Source organism: Drosophila obscura, unplaced genomic scaffold, assembly GCF_018151105.1.
Source record: "Drosophila obscura isolate BZ-5 IFL unplaced genomic scaffold, ASM1815110v1 contig_4, whole genome shotgun sequence".
Taxonomy (NCBI): Eukaryota; Metazoa; Arthropoda; class Insecta; order Diptera; family Drosophilidae; genus Drosophila; species Drosophila obscura.
The window spans coordinates 3,244,362-3,268,514 of NW_024542828.1; the positions used below are offsets into that span (position 1 = coordinate 3,244,362).

General features: G+C 39.3%; 2 protein-coding genes across 19 annotated transcripts in view; one reads left to right on the top strand and one right to left on the bottom strand.

The window, feature by feature from the left end:
• Positions 1 to 24,153, bottom strand: part of LOC111071194 (synapse-associated protein of 47 kDa) — a 32,089-nt gene that overhangs the window by 630 nt on the left and 7,306 nt on the right. For 4 of the 18 annotated variants that reach the window (XM_022362406.2, XM_022362398.2, XM_022362415.2 and 1 more), the window contains exons 3-10: positions 17,963 to 18,013; positions 9,107 to 9,370; positions 6,067 to 6,164; positions 5,543 to 5,643; positions 5,208 to 5,482; positions 5,023 to 5,141; positions 3,926 to 4,225; positions 192 to 411 (exon numbers count right to left, since the gene is read on the bottom strand). In XM_022362406.2, coding sequence (XP_022218098.1) covers positions 192 to 411; positions 3,926 to 4,225; positions 5,023 to 5,141; positions 5,208 to 5,482; positions 5,543 to 5,643; positions 6,067 to 6,164; positions 9,107 to 9,370; positions 17,963 to 18,013 — 1,428 coding nt within the window. Of the gene's footprint in view, positions 1 to 4; positions 412 to 2,532; positions 2,577 to 2,990; positions 3,324 to 3,802; positions 3,850 to 3,925; positions 4,226 to 5,022; positions 5,142 to 5,207; positions 5,483 to 5,542; positions 5,644 to 6,066; positions 6,165 to 9,106; positions 9,371 to 17,962; positions 18,014 to 24,153 lie in introns of those variants that run through there. The other 14 variants (XM_022362432.2, XM_022362440.2, XM_041594898.1 and 11 more) reach the window with 14 other exon arrangements.
• On the top strand, positions 10,096 to 10,689 carry LOC111071291 (E3 ubiquitin-protein ligase TRIM35). The gene is made up of 2 exons (XM_022362556.2): positions 10,096 to 10,377; positions 10,450 to 10,689. The coding sequence occupies exons 1-2, from the start codon at positions 10,213 to 10,215 to the stop codon at positions 10,489 to 10,491; spliced, it is 207 nt and encodes a 68-aa protein (XP_022218248.1). The 5' UTR covers positions 10,096 to 10,212; the 3' UTR covers positions 10,492 to 10,689.

Consider the following 24,153-nt stretch of genomic DNA (forward strand, 5'->3'; position numbering starts at 1 on the left):
GTGGTTGCAGTTGGTATTGGATTTGTTTGTTTTCATATTTTAATATTTGTCAGGGGGTTTAACAATCAAATAGGGGTTTCAATTAAAGATTAAACAAGGGGTTAGAAAGGAATGGAAAAGAAAGATAAGTTAAAGATAGTTATAAACTTAGAGCCAACTTAGAAGAAACTACGATATAAGCTCTTAATTACTTTAAATCATCGGTATCCTCAATTAAATCGGCGTACTCCTCCCAGTCGTTGTTGGTCGAGCGTGTGCGCAAGTTTGATATTGTCGGTTCTTCCTCATCCTCCTCATCGCCGGCATTGCCCTGCTCTTTCCTCGGTTTTCTGCCTCCTCCGCCAGTGCCACCTTCGTCCACCACCTCGTAGTCTTTGAGTTCAGCTTCCAGATCCTTTTCCCATTGTTCCTCTAACAAATAACGAATAAAGATCAATCATTAGTATATGTGTGGCTTAGAGAGGGTTGAGTATTGTATATAGGGTTACATATACATATGGGGTATATATAGGGTATACATAGCATACATGGTTTACATATAGAATATATATTTAGTTTATTATCAAAAGTGTATAGGCAAGCAATTGTGGTTCTTTAGTGACCGTCCCAAGCAAGTACATGGTTTTATTGAATCACAGTTGAAGTTCATCGGTGTTTGGGTTTACCTTCTAATCGGCGAGCCTATAACTAAGACATAGATTTTCACAGACTGTAATACGTTTGGGTATGCGCACCGTGACTGAATAATAGCCGTCTACAAATAGTGGGAAATTTATTTATATTTTTACTTAGTCAATCATCAGAATTGGAGACCAATTAATGTTTTTAATTAGGCTGTACACAATGTACATACGAATATTTTCTAGCACTAATTAACGAATAGCGTGCCCAACCATTTGTGGGGGTAGGATTCCAACCCCATCCATGACTTGCTTGTAGTCCCCAAACACCAATTGTTTTCTTTTTGGTTTCACACTCCATCAATTAACAGAAATAATTACCATAATAATTATACTTTGGTGTGTATTTACAGCATTTACGCAAAAAAGCAAGCAAACTGAATATTTTACAAGTATTTACAGATAATAATTAGTTAAAAAGTATTTGAAAGCTGGGCCAAATATGAACGATTTTCTATAAGCTGGCAAAAAATATTTATAGTTTTTCCAAATATTAATCAACCAAAAATGCCATATGTAAAGAGAGAGAGAGAGAAAGATTGGCGTTTTGGGGTAAAGAAAGAGACACGACACTTAGAGTTGTAGAACTTCCCCTGGTTTTCATTTTGTCGGGAAAAAAGATATTCTTTTTAATTTCTCATTGATTTTGTGTGATGAGTTGGTCTTCAAAAAATGTATGCTTAAACAAAAAATTGTTTAAGTTATAATGTGTGTTTTCAATTATCTTTAATCGATTTTTGTTTGGTGCAGTATAAAAAGCATTTAAATTTCAAGTTTTAGAAGCATTACGTTTTTTTTAATGTTTCTTTCTTCAACCCCAATAAAGGTTCTAAGTAAAACACATAGATCGGTATAAATCAAGAAATAAAGATAAGAAGATATAGATCCCCTAACGGATTATTCTAATTTTGATAAACATTTACGTTGTATTGAATTCATGAAATAACATCCTGTTACATTTTATTCGCCTATCTTTAGAAAGAATAAAAAAGTGGTTTGCTCTGAACGCTTCCAAGGCAGCTTTATCATATGTATAGTAACCGGAATTTTTTTCTTTGTCTTATTTGTCCGTACTTTAAGCTGATATTTAATTGTCGGATTGGTTTCTCGATTTTTTACTTGATTAGTTAATCAAGAAAGTATTCTTTTCGGATCGTTCCAAATATTTTTTATAAATCATAGCACCTGTTGTAAGATTTTAATCATACAAAAATGCAAAATTAAATAAGCTTCAACTAATAAAGACACACAACAACGATATAGACACACAGACGAGAGCGTATTGGGAAATGATAATTGGAAATTGCAACTATTTTTGGGAAAACTACATTATATACATCTAGCATTGCCGAACAGATAAGTAATAATATTTTATGCAATTTAAAAACCAACAATGGAACAGAAAAATTTGTCACAACTAAAGTTTTGTTGCAATTTTAAGTGTAGATTTTTGTTGTGTTTTGTATTTTTTTTTTAACCAACAATTTCTAACTTACCACACAAAATTTTGTATCGGTTTCTTTTCTTTTTTTGGCTTTCGTTTTTTAAGTAACATTTTTGAGGTTTCTTTCTTCGGTTTATATATAAATAATGCCTTATTTTTTGTTTGGGTTTAAATTAAATTGTCTTTTTGTTGTCAAGTGAATATCTTTATATGTATGTATATAATTTTGTTTGTTTTGTAGTAATTTCTTTCGTTTTTGGTTTTCTTTTTTGTTCGCTTAACAATTTTTTTGTTTTTCTTTTGGGCAAAATTTGCAGTATTCTTTTTTTTTTTTGTATAATTTTGTTGTTGTCTATTTTGTTGAGTTGTGTTTTTGTTTCTTGCATTGTTTTTGAATTTAGATTTAGGTTTTTTTTTCGGTTTTGGTTTTTGTTTTTAATCCATTCAATCTTCTGCAAGATGATTCGTCAAAAAATTAAGAAATACATGAAGAAAAGTAAATGTTTTTGTTAAAATTGTTTCGCATACAGATTCATCAAATATTTTTTGATATTAAATTACGAGTATTTTTGTTTTAAATTTTTTTGTATATGCTGGGAAGAAAGGTTGTCTTTTGTGTCGCGGTTTTGGTTTTTGAGGAATATTTTTCCAGAAGAGAAATGTGTGAGAAAGTAAAAACGAAAAAAATACGTTGGGGTTCGGGGAAAAGAACAGAAACTTGATCTAGCGAATTATCAAAAATGAAATTGAATTGCAAATTGAATAAAAAGGAGCACGAAATTGCATAGAGAGATAGAGATAGAGAGAGTATCAATAGGATATATGTGGTATATAAGAATTTCTTGATCGGTTTGGTCATACTCAACTTGTTCAAAATTTGTTTTGTGGCTTTAGACTGTTTCTTTGACTGTTTTCTCGACTATCATCTCGATATCAAATCATATTTCATATCATTTGAAATAAATGGCAAACGAAAGTTGATTTGTTTTTAATCCAGGCTATACTTTTTTTTATATGTATATAGTACGTTACGGTATAGTACGGTGTGTGTATTGAATTTATATAATACTTTTGTATCTGTTATCCTTTATTGGCTTTAATTCTATATTTGTTTATGGGAATTGGTTTATTTGGTTTAGTGTTACATTCAATTAATAGATTGTTTAGCTTTTTTTTGGTTTAGTAATTAAATGCCAGAGCTTTTATGAAGAGTAACAAACGATTTTCACACAAAATGTAATTTACACAAAAGAAAGAAACAGAGCAGAGGAGAAAAAAGAGAATTGTTTGGTTTTTACACTTGATTTGTACACACATTTTTTGTTTGTTTTATGTTTTTGTTTCTTCACTTGTTCAGCATATTTTTTTGTTGGCTTGGGTATTGGTTTTGTGTGTTTGCAGAACAGAATATGAAATGAATTTCGACAAGAGACATTTGTTGTGTGTGTGTGTGTGTGTGTGTGGAAAATGACCATGAAAGAGTTGTTGCCACTAAATTCTAGATGAAAACTGGACGGCTGAAGCCTAGCTGCAAGCTTTGACTAAGCTTACGAGTATCTACAAAAAGTAATTCCTGGTCTATAAATGTGTTCTTATGTGTATGAATGAATGTTCTTTGTGTTTTCCAGGAAACCAATGATATTTTTATTCGAGCAATTTCCATGGGGGGCAAATGCATGTACAATAAATGTTGTTAGTCTTCAAACCAAATGAACTCAGGCAAAACTTAAAAATCATCATAATTAAACGGAAAACATTAAAAAAAGAAATGTAAGAAAATAATAAACTTAAAAACTCTTACCATCGTTTGGGGCTAGGGCTTGCTGGGTCATGCTATCAATGCCCAATTTTCGCATACCATCTTGGATCTCAGCCAAATCTGAATCGGTTGTGGTCTGAAAGTCATCGGAAACGAATTCCGATTCAGAGATTTTCTGTTTTATGCCCTTGCCGGCCTTGCTTTGGTCTGCCTCTTTGGCTTCGGGCTCTATCACGGCCTTGGGCTGCTCGGCAATTGCCTTCGGGCTCAATGGAGCCTCACCCATCACGGGGCTGGCGACAGTCTTGGTTGTGTTTTCAGTTTTCATTGCCAATTCTTTGGCTGATCGTTTGACAGAGGTTGAGTTGAACAATTTCGTTTGATTTGCGTGTAATTTCGTGTTTGAAAATCATAAAATACAAAATTAAGTAAAAGGAAAAATATAATTAAATAAATAAGAAATCGAGTTGAGGTGAGGCGCTGGGCGGCTGAGATTCGAGAGGATCGCGATTGACAGGATGAGCGTTTTGGAGAAAGTGCTAAATGGAACAGAAAAAACTCGAATCGCTGGCGACACAAGCCAAGTGCAGTTGGTGGAAGGACGAATACAAATCAAAAAGGATCGATCGTTAAAGTTAAACTAAAAAATTTGAGCATACTCTGGAGGCGGTGTAGTACAGACGCTAGCCAAGAAGTTACAATAGTAGTTTTTGGGAGACTCGAAGAGATAGTAATATAGAGAGAATAGAGAGATTTATAGAGAACGGAAAATTTTTTGGATAGCTAGCGTGTGTGAAAAAGGACTAAGAGACAAATCATAAACGAAACAGGCGCGTGTGGCTTAGGTGAACCAACAAAAAAAAGAACTGAAAGACTTAGACTTAGATAGAAGATAGAGAAGGTGGGTGGGTAGATAGATACAGATACAAGATATATAGATAGATAGAGATAGAGGAGAGAGCGCGCGAGTAACGAGTAACGAGTGTGTGTTTTGTGAGCGAGAGATTCATAGAGAGAGAGAGCGAGAGAGGTGGATAGAGAGTCTTTTTTATCCTGTTTAGAGCCTATATTATATCTTTTCGATGAAGGTATATTCTCCACCCGCAGAAGGGATGAACAAGGAGCTGGATCTGACTTACCATCTTCACCGCTGGAGGCCTGACCCACACCATCGGCGCCCAGAGTTCCCAGCTCGGCGGCCTGGATGATCAGTGAGACGCGGTAGAAATAATTCCGCCAGAAGTTCTCCTCAGTGATGCTATTCCAAAGAAGAAAATATACAGAATTAGTGGGGAATTTCTCTGGTTGTGAGTGTATTGCTCACATCTTGGGCACCAACTCGAATCGCATCGTTTCGAGCGCCTTGTCCTCGGCCATAATTGCTATGGCCGTGGGATAGGCGGTGTCATAGCTAAACTCAAAGTCCACGCCAGCGGGCGGGGCGCGCACAAAGTTGCGACGATCCTGGGCCAGACCCAGGATTTCCTCCTTGATCTTTGCCTCATTGGCATGTCCAATCCAGGGGGCAGCACCATTGCCAGCACCGCCCTGGCCCTTGGCGAAGGCCTCCTGCTCCTTGTTGAATGAATCAAGAATAGTCTGGAGTGCGGGCGAGTCATGATTAGGAACATAGTTTATAAGGTTTACGGATATACTCACATTATCCTTGACTGTTTCCTTGATTTTGCTGCCGGCCTTGCTAATGGCCGATGACAAGAAGGAGCCAAAGTGTTTGGCCTGCTGTGTTACTTTTGTGGTAACTATGGGAATGGGATTTAAAATGATTCAAAGCAGATCAAAGATTAGCTAATTGTTCATCTGATATCAAGTAGTATCTTCAACTAGATGGGGGTTGCAACTAACTAAACTAGACTACAAAGTAAACGTATCAGTGTATGATTTTGTACTTCGGTTCGAACAAAAGATCGATATTGGGGTATTGGGGAGTTCAAAGTTGAACTAGGGATTATATAACGAGTATGCTACAAAAATAACTCTTGAATTAGTAACCTGTCACCGCTTTTCTATCATTAACTTTTTGAATTGGCAATTTCGGCACACGAATTTCGCTTTCGATTATATCTTTCTCATTTCATTCGACATTGATTCGACATTTAGTAGAATTTTGTTTCTTTTTGTTGTTGTTGTTTTTTTTTTGTTACCAATCAAAGTGTGACACGTACTTTTGACTTCATCGCCCTTACCCTGTCCAATTTGACCCTCATCGCCAGTGGGCGTGCCACCGCCCGATGCTGGATGCGAGTCGGCACCCTCTGTGGCACTGTAATTATACAATTTTTTGTCGTGTTTTTTGGGGGGAGAAAAAGACGGTGAAAATTTATATAAGTTAAGTTTTTCAATACATAAGCGAAAGTCATGGTTGTAGTGTCAAATATATCATATTGGAATAATTCTAGGACTACGCAGTTCATGCAGCAGGCAGGCAGCAAATCGATTTGTAGCTACAAAACTTAAGACAAGAAATTCTGAATAAAAAAAATATCGAAATGCTAGATGCTAGACTAGTAAAATTAATAAAACTATTAAATGCAAATACGGGCAAGGATTTAAAAAAAAACGAGAGAATAAAACATGCTTTTAGGGTTTGGAATTCTGTCTCTCTTGTAATGGGTTATACTTTTATCGGATATATATTTATATCCGCTTTGTTTTCATTCTCAGGCGATTCTTTTCCTTGGGCTATATTCGGTTGGGGTTTGATGTTCAGATTAAAAATAATATCAAGAGATTGCAAAGACTTGGCAGTCCACGAATGCCATAGATGGGACTGCAGAAGTTTTACTTCTGTGTGAGATTTTCAATTTAATAGAAGGAATTTAATGATGTTCTCAGAGCTTTTTGTTTAAGATTCACAATTGGTTTAAGATATACAGAATCATACGTGAGCAGCGGTACGATTCTTAAATTTGAATGGTCTGTAGAAATCTAGAAATCTTAGGAATCTGCTTCTATTTTGCCTACATTTTTTAAAGTATTTCATGACCATATTTAAAAAGAAAAATGTCCAACAGCTATAACGTTTATGTATATTTACACGTTTTCTTTATGCTCTTTTACACACAGATTTATTCATATTTTATGTATTTTTTTGATTTTTCTGATTTGTGTATGCAAAATGTCATGAGGATGTCCAAATGAATGATGCAAAGAAAAAAACAGAACAGAAAAAAAAGTGGAACATAAAAATATGAAAATAAAATACAGAGAGGGAGAGAGTTTTAGAGCCCATGACAGAGCACACTAAAAGAAGGCATGCAACAACTAACTAGCAGCATCATCATTTTCCATTTTAGAGAGACATTCAAGTGCAGAGCGAGCACAGAAATATAGAGAGATAGAGAGGGAGAAGGACATAGAGGAGGAGAGTGGTCCAAAGAGTTGGCCCAAAGGATAGGCTTTAGCGGCTACACAGAAACAAGTCCGAAGAGAAAGAAGAACAAATAATAAAAGGGGTACAGGTACACATAAATGATACACAGAGGAGCTACACAACAACACAGCGAAATGAGAGCACTCAAGCACTCAATAAAGTAGGAGGCACAATGATAATGACACAGATTATGATCGAAATAATGACAATGATACACAACTACCAACAACAATTAGGCTTGAGATTTGAGGATTTTTCTTATCTACTGTACGGTACGATTGGTAGCCATAGGACATTTGTTCCAGATATATTTTGTGGGTTTCGGGTTTGGTTTTGGTTTGGTTTTTGTTGGTTTGATTGGTTCTCCTTGACCTGGTTTTGATGGGCCGCTCAATAATGATGGAATCTGATACTTTGGGCAATTATTAAAAGTCGAGAAATTATAGTTAAATATTATCCTTTTTCCCCTCACACACAAACACACACACACACTCACAAAAATCAAACGAAATGAAATGGTTTAAAATTATAAGAGAAAAAGAGAAATGGGACTGGAATTATGTATGTTGTATGGGTTAATGTGTTGTGTGTAGAGAGATACTACATATATGTATGTATACCTTGCCATATGAGAATTTTACTTGATCATGAACTGAATGAAATGATTTAGTGGTAGAGCTTAAAGTTTTTATATCCACAAAATTGTGTTCGTTTACCAGTTGGTTGTAGAACTTACCTTCAAATGGGGATCGGTTTGAAATGGGTCAAGTATCTGATTATGTTTTATATATTATCATAATTATCAGTATGGTTAAACATTGAGGCCCTTTCATGATCGTTAGAATTTTTTATTCCATTAAATCCCCATAAAACTCTTTTTTAAATTTTGCAATAAAATCTTTTGCAAGTACTTTCAAGTTCTTTAATTCATAACCAGATACTTGTACCCCATTCTTTTTCCAACATTTGTGTAAAGGAACATAATTTTGTTTAGTGCCTTTAGCCAATTTGTAGTTCTTTCAATTATTTGCATTAGGTTTTCCACTTGTTTATACACACGCAAAAACGTTTAAAGGAGATTCATATAGTATGTGTTATTGTATTGAAGATGGGGATAGATACGAGTAAGGGTGTTATAGAGAGACAGAAAGAGAGAGCGAGAGCGTAGTAGTTTGATTTGTACAAAAAGTTATTTAAAGGTGAAAAAGTGTTACTTTGAATCAGCAGAAGATTAGAAATCGTGTGGCTTTAACTAAATATGCAATTATAATTGTAAATATATTTTGCTTAAGGGTGAAAAATTCGCAATAATAGTATCTGCAAACTAAATGTTCAAGAGAGAGCAGGTACATATATTCTCAGTGGATATGGTTATAGGCAAAGAGTAGTAAATAGTTAGTTAGTATATAGTTTAAGAGTGGCTTTCGGTTAGTATTTAAGTTAACTGTGTGGCAGGAGGGAGGCATCTCAACTTGGTTTGTTGGTTAGAGGCAAAACTAATGGTTGGGGCAAAACCAAAAGAAAACTTCCAGCTTCTGCTGTGGGTCTTCTCATATTCTTTTCGGGCGGAGGAGGAGCAAAAACTTTCAGTCAAAGACTTCAAACAAAAGGAAAAGGAAAAACTTTAACAAAAGGAGGCTAAAAAACTTGTGGGGGGGTTGGGGTGGGGAAAGGCTTAACCGGAGGTTAACCAAGGTACGGACCAAGGAACTAAAATACAAACGCGACTCTCATTTTCATTATATTTTTGGTATTTTGTTTTCTGTTTTAAGTTTGGTTTCTGCGGCTCTGCTGAGTATATAATTCCGTCATTGTTAAGCTGGCACCCATACCTAATATACCTCGACTTGTCGTCATCCTCGGCACCACTCACAGCTCCGGATCCGGCTGCGGCTGCGGCACCACCACCTTCTAGGGCACCCTCAGCGCCCTCGGCCCCATCGGCACCGCCGCTCTTTCGTAGTCCCGGGATCGATGGTATCGACGGCATTGCTGGCATGGCTGGCATCGACGGCATCGATGGCATCGCCGGCATGGCTGGCATCGATGGTATCGAGGCGTTTCCCAGCCAACCCTTGGCACTTCCCAGCCATCCGCTATACAGAGAGAGAGAGAAAGAGAGATAGGGAGAGACACAAAGAGAAAAGAGCATTAGTGGGAGGTCCTTGATTGAGTGACTGACTGACAAAATGACAATCAATCTTTGCCCTAATTTGACAACATTCAATGCATGTGTGTGTGTATGGCTGTGTCTATGTCTGTGGGTGGCTGTAGCTGAGGGCCTGATAAAAATCTATAATGTATTATGTCAAACAATAAACAGACGCCTCAACATGTCAGCCCCACACACACACAGAACACGTACAAAATATACTAAAAGTTATGTAAGAAGAAAATATAATATATACAGGGTAACAGCAAAAGGGATTTTGTTCTTAATAAATTACATATGCTATGGATCTATCTGCCTATCAGCTTTGGCTATATCTTCATTCTTCACTAGTTGCACAAATCCCTTATTGATATTCCCACTCATTCCCTCTACCTGACAATTGCACTTTCAATACTCTCATTGTTGTTTCATTGCGTTTCGTTTCGTTTTTGCAGTAAACACCCTGTACATGAGCTTCTCCCCCTTAGTGTTCCACTCCCGATTTATTGAGTAATTTTCGTCACACTGTCATAAATATAAATCCCACTGACAGGCCCATAGGATACGTGACACACTCGACTATGCCTCGAGTCAGCTCCAATTCCTGCTGGAGATGTCATTAAAGATGCCTTTCGAATATACGTCAAAGTATACTTACATCAAAACACTTCATTCACAAGTCTAGTATCGTCGGAAAACGAAAGCAAAACCGGGCCAACAAGCAGTCAATATTTTTGATATTCGTATTTATTTTTAGAAATAGTTTAATTCCAAATTAATGAAAAGATGCAACCATCACGGGAAGAGTGCGCCGTTTGCCTGGACAGGATGCGCAATCAGGTGCATACACCATGCAAGCATTCGTTCTGCCGTCGCTGCCTGCGCCGTGTCTACTACGAGAGCCCCTCCAAAACTTGTCCCCTGTGCCGTGCTCCCATTGATTACTATTTGGTTAGTACACAGATCTATAGTATGATATAACTACATATCCTTAAAAGCGCATCTGTTGTCTATTCCCCCCAGCGCAAGTACCGCACAAGTATTAAAGTTTTTTTCTTTTCCTAAAATGCAATTGGAAAAGAGCAAGCGCGACCCTCTCTCTCCATCATAATGTTTCTCGATAAAATTGTTTAAATCATATTTTTTGTTTGAGTTTTTAGAGTTTTTCTTGGTTTATAATATGTTATTTAAATTCAGTTTTCTTTTGTTTAAAATAAACCATTTTTGGTGATACGTTATGGTCTGAAAGACCTGCTAAATAAATAAGCATGGAATATGGTGCATATTTGGTGGGCGCCTTTTAGGTATTAAAGGTATTGGAAATTACTTTATTTGACAGCTAAGAGTAATACTTCAGACATGTGCACTACAGTCTATAAATGAGCTGAGAATCCTCTACTTTCTGCAACGAATGGGACTTATGAATAATGTACAATAGACCTAATAGCAAGCAGCATAACGTGTGAAGTGTTCCATCATTCATTACGCACAAATTGTAGTTTGAACCGTTTGAATCGTAAAACTTGACTTTTTCATAATTTTTTTTCATACAGAGCACTTAGCGCACTTTATAAAGCAGCAAAATGCGGCTTAACTTTTCCTTTACTGTAGGACCCATACTCATATTGAGACGCATTTGCTGATAAAGCCTCTTAAGTTTTGAAGCTCAAACAACGCCACCTCCCCCCCACACACATACATAACGCCCAATCGATAAGGGGGAGGACTGTTTTCTGTTTTTTTTTTGTTCTCTTTGGTCCTATGCTCGGATATTCCATGCACATAGTGCAATATTGAATGCTCGCTCGGTGCCTGTGGTGGCATCCAGCAAAAAAGAAGGAAAAGAAATGACATGGCATGGCCACAGCCACACTCTCTATGTAGATTGGTTGGAGATGTGGCTGGAGATGATGATGCAGAACACGTATAAAGAAAAAGGAAATGAAATAAAATTCACACAATGACAAGCAAAGGATTTCTCCCTCTTGTGGCTCTCTGGTAATGCCGCTTTATCGATACGAATATCTGTGTGTATCTACATACATACATATATGCATTATGGTTCATTATATGACAAGGCAAGGCCACAGGAGTTCTGGAACACAGTCAGAGGCAGCCAGGCAGGAAGGCACTCTCTGCCGCGTGACAAATGCTCACCCATGTGGCAAGGAGCACAACGCAAAAAAATGGCTGCGTAAATCGAATTAAATTGTTGAAAAAGAACCATTAAATTTCAGAGGACTGCACTTAATTGTTGTGGGAAATTTAATTAAAGCGAATTGGGTCAAGAGATTAAAGCAGCATATGTCTGGCCACATCAACCATACGCCATGTGGGCACACACACACAGACACGCCCCAATTAGAAAGCAAACGCGATGCACAATTGGCCGAGAATGTATTGCTATGCCCTGGTACTTATATACACTGCAAGGAAAAAGTACAAACAAAGAGCACATCTGCAGAGTTTTGCTCAGTGCATATTGTCTGACAATTGACTATCGCCATACACGAGAAGCTTATCATTAGCAAGTCTCCAATTGGCCAGCCTCCAAGTAAAGTCGGTCGCTTCCCCTTCCCTTACATTCTTTTATAGTGATTTATGCCCTCGTCTCGGACTGTTGGGGTGGGAAGGCTTTTACGCAATTTTGCTTGGCCTGTCAGGCGGCGGCAACAGTTTTCCCCCGGTTTTCCGGTTTTATTTATGGGTCCATGGATACCCATTTGGAGGCAGTGCATAACTTAGTGGCAGAGCAAACCGATAAGGGGCTCTTCTCCTTAAAGACAGAATTCTCTGGAATTATACGAATTTGTATGGAATTACTTTTCCTTCTGCCGTGTGTCTATAACTTTACCAATGAAAATCATAAATTTCCATACAAGTTCATAATTTTCCACGCATGTTTTCTCTGAAAATTTGACTTTCCTGCTTTCATGTTCGGATTTTCTTTTTTTTTGTCTTCTCTTTCGTGATTTTTTTTGTTCAGCCAGAGAGTGAAAAGTTTTAATTATAAAAGTTTCGGGGGGCAAATGCTGCGGCAAACGCAGCATACTCGTGAAGAACAAGAAATACGACAACCCGCAATGCCAGACCAATACCCAGAGGTCGAGACCAAGAAAAAGTGTAAAATAAATTGAGTTTTTCACCGCAGAGAGACAGACAGAGAAAGAGAGAGAATGGCCTCGATTCTCCAGACATCTCCATCATAAATCCAAAGGGGTGTAAGCAAGGCCAGCAAAAAAAAACGAGAATTAATTATTACTGCATTTCTTTATTCTGATTGGCTTTTTCCTATCCATTGAAGGACTCAAATTATGAATGCAAATGCCAATGATAATTGCCATGTGATGCAGGGGCTTTCTCCGTCGTTGTGTGTGCATTGTGCATATAAAATAAGGCGAGGTTATCGCTCCGATTTAAATGCAACAACCCAGAGGGAATACTCGGACTGACACTCCCTTGATTCCTTTTAGTCCTTTATTTGCTATGTAAACTACAGTATATTCAGTTTTATTAGATCGCTAACTGCTGTTTATCACTTAGTTATGGAGTAAACAGTGGCAGAGATACATAAAAACACTCAGGGAAACATTTGATAGACATAAGCTGGTTTTTTAAACTTGACGAGTTTTATAGCTGCTAGATGTCAGACTTAAGAGTGTCCCATAAAAAATAGGATTGAAAGAGTCATAGCTTTGGATTCCCCCCACAAGAGAAGTGAAACATGCGGGTTGTATGCCATGAAAGTTGAATTTAACACTAAATTTTAACTGCTCGTTATATATGAGCTGATAATGTTAACTAGCAGATAACCATCACTACAATGACATGCTCTTTTAACTGCTAGTTAACTTTTGACAGAATTCTTTTGGGTAAATAAAACTTTGTGATCCGCTTTGCAGCATCGAAAGAACATTTCACCACAAGCTACTTATGCGCGTATTTTCACATTTATTTTCCCTTGGGTTTTCTTAGAATTTCTTTCCTCTACTTTCAGCTGCATTTCTTGGGAATGCTTTCCTTTATTTTCAATGAAATTTCTACCGTTATTGAATCTATTTACCGTTAGCTTTATTTTTGCATACTTTTTGCCGAGCGACTTTACATATTTTTCGCTACACAACACATTGTTTGGGGGTAGTGGGAGGGGGGAATCATGGTATTACACCCTTCACATAAAAAGGGACGAAAAGTGAATGGCAAAGCAACATGACACACACGCACACACTCACACACTCACACACACGTAGCACTTATGTAAATTGCAGCCTGTGCAGGATCGGAGGTCTAAAGTTTTTGTGGCATGGGGGCACGACGACGACATTTGAAATTGCAACTGCAACTGCAAATGGAGAATGGCAAAATGTTGCAAGGCTGGCACAAAAAGGAGCACCACAGACAGGGAGTGGGGAAGTGACAAAGCTTGACACTCCCACTCTGCTTCTCTTTGAGGGTGGTGGTGGTAGTGGGGTTGCTCTGATGCGAAAATTGCATTGTCAGCTTAGAGAATGGCGTCAACTGTTGCTGGTTGCTCCTTTTGTGGAAGCGCTGCGCCTCACTCTTCCTCTCTGCCCCTTTCGGTCCGTTTTTGTTGGGCTTCAGAGCAGAGTGTGAGTTTTTGTCCATTTTAATTGTTGAAGCAGTTAATTGGATGGTACTCCCGGTACCCCTCCCTTTAATTGGATTGAGATTTAGTTGGCAGCCCCCGGAGCACCCCCGCTGTGATTTCTCTCATTTCAATCGAAACGGAACACGCCATGCTCATGCCCATGCCCATGCCCCTGGCTCTTGTTGAAGGGCCAATAACTAAGCCGCATGGCAACAGCGTCAGTGCCTGCCGTTGTCAGGTTGATCCCCCGTCTTCGTAAGACCTACACAATGGCCCTGTATTTGAAGATAATGCGTATAGGAAATTTATTACATTTGCTTTTGCTTTTGCGACGAGCGACCAGGCAGGGCGAAAATAAAATGAAATAAAGCTAAATGCGTGTGTAAGGCGCAAAATAAATGATACCCTAGCAAGAGGCAGAGAGGGAGAGGAGGAGCACCTGCTGAGCTTCCGTATTCGCTAACAGCGAATTTCCACCATCATCATTTTCATCAGCAGAGCAGAGCACCCTCCCGCGAATTCTCCTAATGGCAAGCAATCAACGAGGCGCGTTGCAGGAGTAAAGAAAAGGGGAGTTAGAATCTACGGTCTGAACTCTTCGCGAAACCCTCGCCAGAGTCTTACACTTTCCCCCTGCCTGTCAGAGAGAGGCGCAACAGCCAGTGTGCCAAGAAATATCCGCATTTGACAAATTACCGGCAAACAGGTAAACAGCAAAGGTAGCAAGGCAGGCAGGCAGCCAGGATAAGCCCAGGAGCCAGTGCCACTGGGCTAAAAGTATCTGAAAGGTTTACACAGCTATGTAGATGATGAAGGGTGTGTTGAAGGGGGGACGACTATCTACATAATCATGGTCATGTGTAGCTATTAATAAAAGATGAGCTGAAGCAACATTAAACGCTTGCATAAAGGTGAATCATCCATCGACACTGCCACTGCGACACAGCAGTGCCCTCTCACCCTTCGCTGTATTTATGATTTGTTCAGGTGACATTTGACTTTTTCTGCTCAGCAGATTTTTCTATTTTCTATTTTCACAACACATTATCCCTCACACCTCCATCGACTGACTGTTTGTTCATTGGTTATTTGTTTTATGAGTTGTTTATTTGGCTTTTGCTGTTTGCAATTAAAGTGAGGATATATATACGATATGTAACTACACTTTGGGCATCAATTATTCCTGACAAACAAAGGCGGAAACAGCGCCCAAGTGGCAGCAAAAACAAAGCCAAAATGTCGAGCATAAATTATTCAAAGCGTGAATTGATGAACCAAAACTGGCCAAAACAGAGATTGAGAGATTGGTAGATACAAACGCCCAATCAATTCAAGGGTCACCGGCGTACCCGATTGATAATTCAGTGGCACATCCGCTTGTCGCGGTGGAAATGCTACACCCAACTTTTAGCTGATTATAAAATCTGACCTTTGTGCGGTCTCTGACTTAACTTTGAGCTTGTTTAGAGGGGATAATTACAGAGCCTTAGAGTTACCTAAACAACTCCATTACCCTTTGCATGTAGTTGCCACCTTCCTGGACATAATCCTGCTGGGATAATTAAGAGCCACCACCCACCTCTCGTTTTATACCACTTAATACGATTGCCTAATGGCTGGCTGTGTCGCGGCATTCTGTGGACCCCACGCCATTAAAGGAAACGAGCACCTAAGCCCCATGCCCATTCGAAAGGACGACAACGCTAAGCGGCAAAATAATACAAAGAAAACATAATCATGAAAGAAAGTTGTGCGCAATACTTGAGACAAATAAAAAAGGGTATTAGGGTAGGGAATCTTACATAGAATAATTAGATGATATTAAGCAATGAATACTACACACTTTTTAGTACACACTTTTCAGAAGAAACCAGCAAAAGTATGCATTTCTTATTGTGTTTCGTCTTCAGGGAAAATATTTATCTTACAGATAAAGCAAAATAAAGCACTATCTTTGAAGTGATACTGCTAAAATGAATCTATACCTCTACTCTATGCTAAAACTATGCAAAAAGTATGATGAAGGTTAATTATACTAAAACTTTGCCTTGCAGTCTAAAAATACTTCTAACAGCATGAACAATAGCTAACACGAGAGAGCTTCTGCATGCGAATGACAGGTGAAACGACAGTTAGACTCTGTTTCTGTTCAAAGGCCATTTCGCTTTCGGTTTGCTGGGACCAAAGACATTTTCCCATTGGCCGGAACACGCACACCTGCTGTGGTCTCGTCTCGGGATCTGTCCGACCAAGGAAAACAAAGAGTATTGTCATTTCGAATGACTATAGAACAAGCTGTGGCACATGTGGTTGTGTAAAAGGGAGTGTCTACCTAAGGCTAGCAAATGGAACAGTTTAAAGCACAGCAGCCTAAAGTTTCTTGTGATTAATAGAGTATATTTTTTGAACTACTTTCAAAGCGTATTGATAGGGCTTTATTTCGAAGAGAAATCTCAGGAGCTTACTTAGCAATAATTCTACTAAAACTACATTTTCTTCTCTACATTTCATCCCAAATAAAATTTAATGGTTGTCTAATAGACGGGGGAAATTAGGAGGTATTTCCTTTATATTTTCTCTAGCAGTCAGAATTTTTTCCAAGCATATTCTAAGGCGCTTTTATGTTAAATTAGCTTAACTTTATTTTCACTCTTTGATTTCCGCTTTTCAGCCAAATGAAGGACATGCCAGCGACAAACACAATGGGGAAATGGATATGGGATATGGGCAAATAAAACGCACAACCCAATGATTGTGTGCGAGTTCTGATTGGAAAATCCTATAAATAGAAGGACAGCCCTCAGTGGGAATCCCTATGCCGCCTACTATATAGCTGATTAACCATTTCATGCAACAAATTCAGGGGTTATATACAAACAATATTTATTTATAGCCCACGATGACCCTACTTCCCCAAACAGGACTCTCCTGACAGTCGGAATGACAATCCCTGAAATGATAAACGTCCCAGGGCTTTGGGTTTTTGGGACAATTGTTGCCATGGGGCTTTAGGGCTCGTTCTCACTCAATCAAGTGCAGAATAGCTGTGATGTACACACGAGTATATAGTTGGCCCTGAAGGCCGTCCTCTCGTACTGCCCAAAGGGCTCTGGGGCACAAATAAAAGAGGAGCTAGCCGAAAAAGGTGCCAAATGCCAGGGAAAGGCAAAGGAATTTTATGCGCATTAATTATACGCAGAAAGCAGGAGCACGCCCCAGAAAATGCAAATGAATTATTTAGTCTGATATTTAAGCTGATTGAGATGAATTAACTTGAAATGAATATCAAAGGAAAGGAAAGGGCTCTGCTCGGCTCGACTCGGCTCTACTCAACACGTGGGCGCGCCATTAAAGTTGAGCGTCGGATTTCCCACGGCGATTTTCGCCCACGCATGTAATTATACCACAAAAAGGAGTCACTGCGGCAAAGGGGTCCTGCGGGCAGGGCTCAAGTGTCACTGGACTTTCATTTGCACTCATATACGAGTGTGTATGTATGTATGAGTGTGTGTGTGGGAGGGCCACTTTGGTGCAATTAAAGTTACAGAGCAGCCGCCAAATTGCAATTTTTATTTGACTTCTTTCCTCCTTTTAGCGATTATGAACAAGGGGCTTCTCTCTGTCCCCGCCAACTTTTTACAACCTTTGGCGTATTTTTTCCCCGTTGTTTTGCCTCTTTTTTAGCCCAAGTGGGCGTGGCCTGTGGCTTCAGAGTGGCACAGAAAAGTTTGCTGTGAGTTAATGATTTTACGACTGCCATAGAAAGTTTTTCCCACTTTTTGTGTGTGAGTGGCAAAAAGGTAAATAGTTTTGATAGCTTAGGAGCACCATCTAATGGCTTCTAATTAGGTTTAATTAGAAATATACTTATACTCTTAGCTAGCTTAGGGATAATGGAAAGCAAAATAACAAATGATATTAACTTACGTGGCTTCGGTCACCAATGAATCAACCAGGGATGTGGATTTGGGAAGGCTACTACAAAATAATGAAATTAAAAGATAATGAAGAGTAAAAATAACAAATTAAATGGAAATCAATTAAAATAAAGGATACAACTATCAGAAATAATTAAATTATAGCTAGAAATCTAATAAAATTATTTTGAAAAATCTATAAAAACTCAAAATTAATTAAATAATAATAAATGTAGCGGGGCTAATTTCAAAAGCGTTTAAATACCCCGAGCGAGTCTTTAAATTATAAAATATCTTCTTATTGGGCGCCTCCAATAACAGCAAAAAGCTGACTGCAAATCGGTTGCCTGGTTATAGGTTTATCCACTTGCTGGATAATTCTTTCGTTTAAACTTATTTTCCCCTTTACCTGGCCTTACTCAACTAATTAGATTAAATAATTTCCTGGGGCAAGCGGGCTTCGTTCGTTGCTGCCTTTTCCCTACATTTTGTACACATTTCCATCTTCAGATGGAATCTGCTTTTGTTCAAACGTCAGGATAATTACCTGCAAAAAAAAAAGAGAAGAGTGAAAAGTTTCAAAAGTTAATGAAGATGTATATCATTCAGTGATTTTATGTGTGTTAGTGTTGGTGTTAGTGGGAATTAATTAGACAATTTCGTGCTGGGGCTGACACACACACAAACACACACACACAAAAGGGAGCCGCTGCTGAAATACTTCCTGTCCGACCTGCCCTGTCCTGACCCTCTCTAATTAAGCCTGAAGGATATGATATTACAAATGCGAAACAGAGCCGCAGACATGAAAGCGAAAATGAAAGTGCAAAGGTCACGCCAAGCGAACGGACGCAGCCCCACGGGGTAAGGGCGCAGGGGCACAGCCCATAAGTCTCTCGGGCCAAGAAAAACAATTTCTTAACATAAATCAACTCGTTTGTGAGGGAAATGTGAGTGGAGGAGGTGCAGAATACTGCTTGCAGTATACTCGTATTTATGTAGCAATTTGCCAGCAAGGACAGCCTGCCCCATTGATAAACAATACAAATCGAATTGAATTCAATCGAAGGATGGGACAGAGGCGCACAAACAGAAGGTGAAACAATTGTTTCAAATTGAAATGTAATGTAAATCGTGCCTTCGGGGCAGGGCCGGCTGACCTTGACCCAAATGCGGGAAAATGCTACACGAGTCGACGTGGTCCCGTGGTGTCCTGTGGCACACAGGAGAACAGTACACCGTATGGTAGGGCAGGCAAAAGGCCAACCAAGATAAAAGTCTAAGGCTGCTACACATCGCGAGCAGGCAGGCAGGCAGGCAGGCAGGCAGGGAAGGACATTGCGAAGGAGGAGTGGAAGACGATGCCTGGCCATGCGTAATTTATGCCAGCTGATGCCGCCACATCATGCAACACAGTGGAAAAAACTGCAAATTTTATTCAATTAAGTCTAGCGCTGTTCCGTTCCCACCAGTTTTCCATCATCGCCTCTCTTGCTCTACCACAACCGCCAACAACAGCTTGTTTATGGCAAATTGTCAGCCACATCCCCAAGCAAAGGCAACAGCAACAGCCACAGCAGTTGCTCTTCTTCATGCGCTGGAACGTCCTTCATCAGTTTTCTTGCTGCGTTTTTTTTTACATAAAGTGGCATTCATTATAAGGCTAATTAAGTATACGCCATGTTGTGTGCTCTAGATAGTAAAAGGAGAGCACGCGCTCCACGGCTCCATGGAAAGATGCACTGCCATCTATCTATGGCTGCAGTTTGCGATCGATACTCGGGCGGGCAGCATATGGCAGGCTACTTTGTTTGATTGGACCACGCCCCAGAGACACCTGCCTGATGGGATAATTATTGTTTGTCTTTGGCAGAGAAAATCATTTAAATATGGGAAAATGGTACACACAAGCATTAAGACCATATTGAGCAAGGGTTAGGGGAAAATGAAATTTAGAGATTTATTTAAGTAGGAATTTAATGAATATCTTCCTAGAAATCCCCAAAGAAATCCTGGCATATATAACCTCCCATTCTGTGTGTATATTCCATTATAATCCAGCAATCTGTAGCTTGTTCAGGGACTGGTCAAGGGTTAGTCAGGCAGCAGCAGTGCATTGCTCATACGACGCGTAAGCTGAAGCGAAAGCAAATGGCGGCACACCCCTCTCGCGATGAAGCGCATCCAAGGACTGCGCCATCATGCAGCAACGTGTTGACCTTTAGCACACTTTCACCCTTCTTCCTCCCTTCCCTTCTGCTGTATTATCTTAATTGGTATGCAGGCAAAAACAGTGTTGGTATTGGTGTTGATTTAGTTGTGTTTGTGTGTGTGTCGTATGACTTGGCATATTTCATTACTCAATTACTAAGCAAACGCTGGTTCGCGCTCGCTCTCTCTTTCCGTCCCTGTCTCAGGACTTAAACCGTTTGCAATTTTCAATTAACGGGTACACACACATACACACACACACACACAGTTGCAGATACATCGCATACAAACAGGGATACACATACTCCCACACACAAGAGCTCAGAAATCAACCTCCTGCCTAAGGCTCGCCCCCTTAAGAGATAATCAATGGCTGTTGGCTGTCCAACAGCGGAAACCCGGGGATTGCTAGCGCGTAGTAGTCCTGTGTGAGTCCTGTCAAAGAATGCCAACTCACAGTTGAATGAATGAATCGCAGGAAAGAATGGATTGATGAGTTGTACCCCACACTCAGACTCAGACTAATGAAAGATGCAATATGGCAGAATGATTCAGCCTTCAGCCTTCGGTCGGGTCGGATCTGGATCTCACTTCTCTAATGCAAAAGAGAGAATATTTAATTAAGAAATGCTTTTGACTTTGGAATGCCAGCGAACAAAGCCAGTCAAGGGGATGGTTACGTATTTATTGTTTAGCTAATAAATGGGGACAGGTTTCTCCTGCCACAGTGCAACCTGCTGAAGCTGAACAAACGAAAACAAGACAACAAAAGATGGAGGTCACCGTTTGTTTTAAAGAATGCCAGTATTTATATTAATAAAGCATCTATTGAAGATCTATTGTAAAAGATTAGAATTGCAACTTTTGAGCACAGGTTCCAAATTATGTTTTTGAGATCTACCTTGACTACACAATTTTTTGTTGCCAAATAAATACCCATATCTTTCGAATACACGCTTTTCAGTCTCAAACCTCATATTTTATACGAAGAAATCAAAATAAAATAAATATATAAAATGCCTGTAAGAAGTTCCCAACCCACAGAGTTATGCTGGTTAAAAACGTAACAGCTTTTATTTTAAAACTATTACTACTGGGGATACCCAGCAAAAAAAAAATGGATACAACTCTTCTATGTTGAACTGTGAAAGCATATTTCTACCTTACTTTTTACCCAACATTATTCCCATATATAATAAAGCCAAATCGATGGGAAAACTTTTCCCCTCCCTCACACACACACACACCTTGTACAGCAATTATTTTTTCACCCTTTAATTTGCCCTTTCGGGGAAGAAAATCTGTTTAAGATAGTAGAACCTGAAGACTTTAATGTTTTTAGCAGAGCAACTTTTGACAGCCAGTTGGAAGAGTCAGAGAAACCTTTTAAGGACGCTTCTGGGCATGAAAATTTAACAAGTTTTACGGTGCTCTGGGACGCTCGTAAAATGTGGGGCCCTGTCACGTACAGGCGGCACTGGGAATGTGTGTGCGGGAATTTCACTTAAAGGCTACTCTTATCGTAGAATGGTACTTGAAAGTGTTGGAAGACAAACATCCAATGGATATTGTCATTAGCAGTAAAGTTTCGTCTCACCAAGAAATAATATTCAAGGATATCCAAAAGTTTCAAAGAGGATGCTCTGATTACAATCACAAAATCACAAGCAATGCTCATTAAAAGTTATATTTCTTAACCCTCCCCAAAAAAGGTTACGCAAATTCGATTAAAGGCGAACCCCAGAGAAAAGGAGTTGAAATGTCAGACTTTTTGGTAGCATTTTTGGTTGCCATTTAAATAGCAAATTCCCCAAAATGAAAAGAAGCCAAAACTCAAAAGCCATGGTTGGCAGACTGACGGAGTGGTTGGATGACTGACTGAAAGACTGACACTGTTGTTGACAGTATTAATTGTTCACGTTAACGTCGAGTAGCGCAAAAACCGAAAATTGAATTCCAGCTAACGACAGCTAGGAGGAGCCAGGGAAGCTACGGCAAGGAAGAAGGGACCCGCGCCTGAGGCAACAGCACTGGCAGTAGCTAGAAACTGAAATTCAATTACCAGTGTTTTCTCCGTCGAACTATAAACACATTTGCTGTCGGCTGTCGCTTGTTCGATGGCATTTTATAAAAGAAAAGAAAAACTAAAAGGGTTTTGGGCTTCAAGGTATAAAGACAATCAGAGCATAAAACATCTTCAATAAAAATATATTTTCAGTTCTAGAATTAAAGATCTAAAAATTTCTAATAATTTTGTTCTAGGTTTTAGAAGGGGTTTGCTTTATTTAGAAGAATTCTCGATTCGTGTGTACCATTTTCAGTAATTTTCGTCAATTCATAGTGCTCCCAGGGAAACCCCTTCATTGTTTACCAAAAAAAATGTGTGCTCCTGTAAGCATTTTGAATGCGTCGAACTCCCAAACAGATGGCCCCCCAGTTGTAGCTCATATATGTATACCCACCGCCCTACCTACGCTGATGGCCCGTCATTGTGATTAGGCAAGAGCTTGGAAAAGCCCTGCCATAAATTTCAGCTGCAGAAGAGTCACAGGACCAGCAACAGCTCAACATAAATTTATGAACCACAGCGCAAAACAAAATGGCCGCTCTGAAAGGGAGCGCTTCGGGCTATGTGTTTTACAGTCGACCAAATCTACACACACACACCCCAGCAAACACCACACCCCACAAAGAGGGGCAGCTGGAGGGGAGTGCCAGTCACATGAGCAATTGGGACTGGCTTTTAAAACTGGCAACAGAGCTGCCATTAACGCAATGCAAATATAGCCCAAAATACCATTCCATCCCCAAACATCCAACCTTCACTTTGCTCCAACAATCCTTATCAAACGTTGATGCTTTCCACATTCTCCTGTTTTTATTATTACTTGTTTTGGCATTTTATAGAGCGTGCAGAGTTTTATGTTAATTTTTAAATATTACTCAAGAGGAGGTTTATTTGCTGGCAGGAGTTAGGCGGCATAGAATGATGTGTGATATATACGACCCACTCTCTGCATAGTTGGATAAACATTAGAGATATTCAACTTAATGGTCTACAAAAAAACAAGCAGATAACACATAAATGGAGGTGTGGTGTAGGTCTATACAACCTGTAGATGGAATTGCGATATTTAGAAGAAACTTGAAAGAAATTTAAATTAAATATTACCAAAAAATTTGTGAAGAACTCTACAAGAGAGATTGTTTTAATAAAAGTTTTTAGTTCTTTTTTTTTGGCTGCCAAACTCCTTTACACACAAACACAAAAACAAAACATTTTTTATGCTGCAATGACAGCGTGGAAAAGCCCGAAAAATAGAAACAAAACACGTAGACTGGTTTGCCCATTTTTACGATTCAACGTAATTTGCTATTTTGTAGCGAGTTCCAACTGCGAGAGCTGCCACAGTGACACAAACATTTTTATGTGTGTGCGTGCTGGCAGCGACCCACTACACCCGATACGACCTATAGGAGGTGGGGAACATACCATACACTTTGCTCTTTTTGTACTGAGGTTTTAATGGGAGTACATCAGGGTATAACAGGCATACGTTGAGGTATCAGCAGAGAATATACTCTGCATATATGTATAGCAAGTTCTAGCGAAGATCCTCGCGGTTTGTAGAAGTCTTCTGCGAGGCTCAAGCTCTCTTCCATTATGTAGATCGTAGCCCTTTACCAGGTATCTTTTAGTCGTTTTCCGCCGTATCCAGCTGGCAGTATCTCTGCCTCTCTTTCTCTTTCCATCTATTGCATCATTTGTTGGCATTACTTTTGCTGGCCTGTCACTTCCGCCTGCCCCGACGCTCCCCTCCCTGTGCGTTAATATTTATGTTTTGCGCTTTTCTTTGCTCTCAACGTAACTTTATCATCGTCTATGTCCACGGCAGGACGCCAGGCAGAACAGAACAGCACATTATTATCATCATGAAGGGGCTCAACTTTTGCCTGCTGACTGTTCCGCCGCACGCGCTTGCTTTTGCT

Coding starts and splice junctions, on each gene's coding strand:
- LOC111071291 (XM_022362556.2), top strand. CDS start 10,213: ATGCAACCATCACGGGAAGAGTGCGCCGTTTGCCTGGACAGGATGCGC. Junction 10,378..10,449: donor CTCCCATTGATTACTATTTG/GTTAGTACACAG, acceptor TATTCCCCCCAG/CGCAAGTACCGCACAAGTAT.